Genomic DNA, 5,710 nt, shown 5'->3' on the forward strand with positions numbered 1-5,710 from the left:
ACTATGTCACAGTCAGAAGGGGAGGAAGACAAAAGTGCATGCAAGGCACACTGACTATCAACAAACAGGTACACAGCTTTCCCAAGAGCTACAGTGATATGGAGGGCTTCATATACGGCATAGAGTTCTGCCCTTGTGGAATGTGGATGAATGCATATACTTCGTTTGGCCATGCTGCTTCATTGCCACACAGTAACCTGACACGCCAATGACCTGACCCCAATGACCTCCTCGCCTCTCGTCTACCCTATCCCTGCCGGCCTTAGTAACCTTGACGCCTTTGTAACCTTTGCAACTTGACACAATGACCTAACCCCAATGACCTTCATACCTAGCTCTCGTATACCCAATCCCTCCCCTGGAAATGATGCCCAATGATCTGACCCCAATGACTGACCTCCTCACCTCTCATCTACCCTATCCCTACCCTGGAAATGGAGCACAATGACCTAACCCCAATGACCTCCTCAACTCTCATCTACCCTATCCCTCTCCTGGAAATGGAGCACAATGACCTGACCTTAATGACCATCACCTCTCGTCAACCCTACCCCTCCCCTGGAAATAGTGACCCAGCTCCCCTTTGAAGGCAGAACAACTTCCTAGCGATATTATAAGACACGTTCACTTCTCACATCAGCTATTTCTAAAGGTCAAAGAAGGAGTCAGTCGGCTTCTAATGAGTGTTTCTTAATTAGGTTCATGATACAGAAGGGTCAAACTACCACCAGGCTCATAAAACTACTCCTGGAAATGCCCAAAACTCCTATGAAAGCCTTGGGTGACGAAATGTTTAGTAATACGCCCCTAAATAGAAACAAGGAAGCAATATATTACCGTAAGATCAAGACCACGTGGCGCCTCACAGACAAGGAACACAATGAACCAACCGCAGCAGCCTTAAGAAGACGATCGGTAGGCGCATGTGTTAAACGTTTTGCAGAAGCAGTCACTTAAATATTCTTTCATTCTGTTATTCATTTACCGGTGCTATGTTATTTTTGTTGTTGCTGTTGTTTTAATTATTACTGCATATGGCTTTCACGTTTTGCTGAGTAATAATTTAAGGAGTACCTGGAAGAAGAGGAACAAGAACAAGATGAACACGAAGAACAAGAACAAAACAAGAAGAACAAGAAGAGGAAGAGCTAGAAGAAGAAGAAGAAGAAGAAGGAGAGGAAGAAGGACAAGAACAAAAAAAGAACAAAAGCAAAAACAATAACAAGAAGAACAAGAAGAAGAAGGAACAAGTAAAAAAGAAGAAGAAAACAAGAAAAAGAGAAAGAAGAAGAAGAAGAAGAAGAAGAAACAGATCTAAAGAAGAACAAAAACAAGAAGACAGGAAGAGGAGAAAGAAAAAGAGGAAGAAGAAGAAGAAGGAAGAGGTCAAAAGAAGAAGAAAAAGGACAAAAACAAGAACAACAAGAACAAGAAGAAGAACAAGAGGAAGAGGAAGAAGAAGAAAAAGAGGAAGAGGAGGGCGAGATCGTCACTTAAATTGTCTCCCCGGAGTTCAAAAATCAAAATAAGGAGAACAATAACAAGAAGAACAAGAGGAAGAGGAGGAAGAAGAACAAGAGAAAGAGGAAGAAGAAGAAGAAAAAGAGGAAGAGGAGGGCGAGATCGTCACTTAAATTGTTTTCCCGGCGTTCAAAAATCAAAACAAGGAGAACAATAACAAGAAGAACAATCAAAACAAGGAGAACAATAACAAGAAGAACAAGAGGAAGAGGAAGAACAAGAACAAGAGAAAGAGGAAGAAGAAGAAAAAGAGGAAGAATAGGAAGAGGAGGGCGAGATCGTCACTTAAATTGTTTCCCCGGCGTTCAAAAATCAAAACAAGGAGAACAATAACAAGAAGAACAAGAGGAAGAGGAAGAAGAAGAACAAGAGAAAGAGGAAGAAGAAGAAAAAGAGGAAGAGGAGGAAGAGGAAGAGGATGGCGCGCGTCACTTGTTTCCCCGGCGTTCAAAAATCAAAACAAACCCTCGGCGCGCCAAGGCTGAAGGTCCCCGGGTCACTACAAGGAGTCTGGGTGCATTATAAGTGAGTCATTATAAGTAAGCCAAAGTATAGAAGTACGTCAAGATACAAGGAAGACATAGTATATAAGTAAGTCACGGTGGGAGGCTGGGATCAGACGGAAACAGATTACTTTGTTTGCTGGAGGGCCTGTCTTCCTTTGCTTGTCATTATTGTTTGCTTATTATTATTATTTGCCTCTTTTTTGTAATTATTTCCTTCTGTTAGTAATTATTTCGTCCTGATAGTAATTATTCCGGAGCCTCTAGACTACAGATAAGTAAACACTAGTATGCCTACCAATAACGTTTACTTACCTCACTTAAATAAACAGATTATTTAGTTTGCTGGAGGGCTTTACTTTCTTTTAATTAGTTTGCTTTTTATCATCTGCCTCCCGTTAGTGATTATTCCTCATTAGTATTGCCTATCATTAACGTTTACTTACCTCACTTAAATAAACAGATTATTTAGTTTGCTGGAGGGCTTTACCTACTTTTAATTAGTTTGCTTATTATCATCTGCCTTTCATTAGTGGTTGTTCCTCATTACTGATTGCCTCCCATTAGTATTGTTTACCATTAACGACTCCTTACCTTACTTATAAATACACATTGATGGTTGTCTAGTGCAGGGTCCTCCTCTTAATGTTCCTCTCTATCAGACTAATTACTCTGGCCATGTTTGTGGAGTGGCAGAAAATGTTGACAAGGAAGCCTTTATGTAATGCTTTTTGCTCCTCCCAGAATTGATCAAACTTTTTTTTTAATGTGCTTGTGTTCTTGTATGAAGCTGTTTCCTCATTTGAACTTGGCCACACCACAAACTGAGGCTACACAAATCAAGACACTGCACTTATAAGAGGAACATGTTTTTCTAATCTCCAATAGTTTTAGGTCGGTATTATAAGACTTTCGAAACTCACATCAACTATTTCTAAAGGTCAAAGAGGGGATCAGTCGGGTTCTAATGAGTGTTTCTTTAGGTTCATTGTACAGAAGAAGGGTCACACTACCACCAGGGTCATAAAACTACTACTGGAAATGCCCAAAACTCCTACAAAAGCCTTGTCAAATGTGTGAACTTTGGTGATGAAATGTTTAGTAATATGGCCCGTAGTCATACTTTTCAACATTCATTTCTCTTTAGTCATGCTTTTTAATATCCATGAATTCTTCTCCCTCGTTCAGGTTGCCACAGTGCCGCCAACATGCCCCGAAGAAAGGCTTCGCGAGTGCCGAGTCGAGCTAAACCTGCACTCCCAAAGGAGTCACAAACCGAGGCTGACATGTGCAGAGAGATGCGCGAGAAGAAGATAAAGCTACTGCTCAATGATTTTGATCTTGAGGGTGATTATGGCCAAGCCTTCCTTCCTTGTGGTGATTTTTCTTTTAAGACACAGAACCACTGCCACAGGTTTTATAAGTTATGCCAAACAATTCCCCAATGCGTCATCACTATACTATCATATTAAACTGGATGGGAAATGGAAAGAAAAAGATTGTTGCTGAATTTTAAACTAAGAATAAGTTAAGATTATATTATGGTGGTAGAAAGATTGTCTGCATTTCAGGGAAGAATTTTTAGTTGAGATAATCATTATGGTAAATTTTTGCACCTCAGTGGAGAAGAGGATACAGAAGATGACTGATGAGATACAGCTCATCACCGACTCCATACAGCAAATGTTCGAGATGAGTCTCATGTCTTCACCTGAAGCCACACGCAACATGCTGTGGAGGGACAGCATTCAGCAGGTGAGTAGATTTTCCTTCTCTCCCTCCCTTCCTAGTTTCCAAGCCCATTGTTGTCTTGGGGGCTTAAGGATCAGAGGTGGGTAGCTGATGCCAGGGGAGGGACTTTGTAATCGCCTCCTTGGCCTCAAGTCCCTCTTCCTGGTCCAACAAATTTTTCTTGAACCTTCCCTCCCAATTTTCCCCCTTTTTTCATCTATCCCTCCTCCTCCTTCTCAACAGTCTGAATGATGTCTTGTAACTATTTCAACAGGAGGAAAACAAAGCGTCCAGTACAGTGAAGGACAGCATCATCGACATCATCTGTTCTGCTGACAACGTCCTCAAGACCGGGGCTAAGAAGCGAGGGCGGAAGCCTAAACAAAAGCAGCCAGAGAATGGAGACACTGACTACATGCCACCCCCAACAGTGCTCAGAAGTAAGTCCTCAGGAAGGAAAAGGAGACAAGGAAAATGGTGATATGCATGGCAAGGAAGCAAGGTGATAAGGATTGTCAAAAGTGTGGAAAACTAGAAATCTTACTTATCTTTGTCTTAAACAACTGTAAAAGGATCAGCTACTCTTTCCTTTTTAAAAACATAAAACCTTGAAGCTCTATTCTTGCCTGAGGGAGCTAAATGAAGTCCTACAGCTGTGTCATAACTAATTTTGTCTGTGCCTTTTCCAGCCACACGGAGTAGCCGGCAAAGACCTGTCTTAGGGTCCAGCCAAACTGAGAACATGCCTCCACCCAGCACCAGACGTCAGCGCAGCAAGAATGTGGTGAGTACGATGGTGACCAATGGTGATGGTAGCGGTAGGGCTGATACCAATGAGGATAAGAATATAGAAAACTGTGACAGCAATAATGGTAACACTTCTCCCCCACCACAGGAGCCAGTCGCCACACCCTTGAACTCCCACATACCACCACAATTCACGTCAAGCCTGTTCGTCACCCCCAAATTTGATCCCCGCACCCCACTCCCCACGGGCACCGTCAAGAGGAAGCCACTGCTGGGGGAGGTGGCCATCTCCCTGCAAGGCTCCCCGCTGCAGGTCTCTCCACCACACACTCTAAAAGAAAGTGTTGAGGTGAGCTGAACACAACAACAGGCATTATTTCTTAATATTCTCCATCATATATTTTTAAATGCAGCAAAACCTTAAATTAATTTAAACATGAAGCTTTTCTACTTTATGCAAGTTAAACTGACACTCCCCTCAACATGGGTGTCACAGTGAATACAAATTTTCAAACTGCTAAAATCTAAATACCGTATTATCACTGAGTGGTATGGGCGCCTCCTACCCAACCCTTTGCCATTGTTCTCACCTTGTGGCCATTAGATTGTACAGCAGAAATCAGATGTATATATCCAAGTTTTTAATATCTTCTTTGCTCCTTTTCAGGACTGGATGGCCAGACTGGATGCAGATGCTTTGGATGATAGTATGAGGTCAAAACTTGTTGAATTTCACAAGAAAGTTGAGAATGTACTCAAGATGTAGCAGATATTTATATTGCTACTTTTTAGCAGTCACTTGCAATGCTCCAAGATTGTCTCAAGTGGGTCGTGTATAAATATGTATATGTATATCTTTATCAACACTAGATTGTAATTTCTTGATTTTCAATGCTGCCTCTTCTGGTACTCATGATAATGAAGGTGCCTTTATCTCATGACACCATCCGTCAGTACCTGTTCACCTCATCACTCACACATTGATATTCATGTCACTCTTTATGAATATTGCTCTTAGATATGAAGGCTGACACATACATGTATGTATGTAGCCTTCTAAAACAATAACACACACATACATACATACATTATTATTATTGTTTATTTTTCTAAGCTTAGCTTACTGAACCTGTGAGGCAGGGCAATATCAAGGAAGGGAAGTGTTGTAATTACTGCCATAGCCACAGCAATGGATGCCTATCAACCTT

The 5,710-nt window shown here is 41.5% G+C and overlaps 1 protein-coding gene across 2 annotated transcripts; it reads left to right on the forward strand.

The window, feature by feature from the left end:
• The first annotated feature begins 1,890 nt into the window (after positions 1 to 1,890).
• On the forward strand, positions 1,891 to 5,443 carry LOC126983304 (borealin-like). Of its 2 annotated transcripts, none has more exons than XM_050835974.1 (7): positions 1,891 to 2,046; positions 3,213 to 3,371; positions 3,646 to 3,779; positions 4,030 to 4,195; positions 4,445 to 4,539; positions 4,651 to 4,851; positions 5,170 to 5,443. In XM_050835974.1, exons 2-7 carry the CDS (start codon positions 3,233 to 3,235, stop codon positions 5,266 to 5,268), a joined length of 834 nt encoding a protein of 277 aa, XP_050691931.1. In that variant the 5' UTR covers positions 1,891 to 2,046; positions 3,213 to 3,232; the 3' UTR covers positions 5,269 to 5,443. The 2 variants fall into 2 exon arrangements, with proteins under 2 accessions (XP_050691931.1, XP_050691932.1); XM_050835975.1 differs by having other exon boundaries at positions 1,972 to 2,112.
• The last annotated feature ends 267 nt before the right edge of the window (positions 5,444 to 5,710 follow it).

The sequence above is a fragment of the Eriocheir sinensis genome, chromosome 53 (assembly GCF_024679095.1).
Source record: "Eriocheir sinensis breed Jianghai 21 chromosome 53, ASM2467909v1, whole genome shotgun sequence".
Taxonomy (NCBI): Eukaryota; Metazoa; Arthropoda; class Malacostraca; order Decapoda; family Varunidae; genus Eriocheir; species Eriocheir sinensis.

Excerpts from the sequence above, each read along its gene's own strand:
- LOC126983304 (XM_050835974.1), top strand. The coding sequence starts at position 3,233 with ATGCCCCGAAGAAAGGCTTCGCGAGTGCCGAGTCGAGCTAAACCTGCA. Across the intron at positions 3,780-4,029 it reads GGAGGGACAGCATTCAGCAG|GAGGAAAACAAAGCGTCCAG; the intron begins GTGAGTAGATTT and ends CTATTTCAACAG. Across the intron at positions 4,540-4,650 it reads GTCAGCGCAGCAAGAATGTG|GAGCCAGTCGCCACACCCTT; the intron begins GTGAGTACGATG and ends CCCCCACCACAG.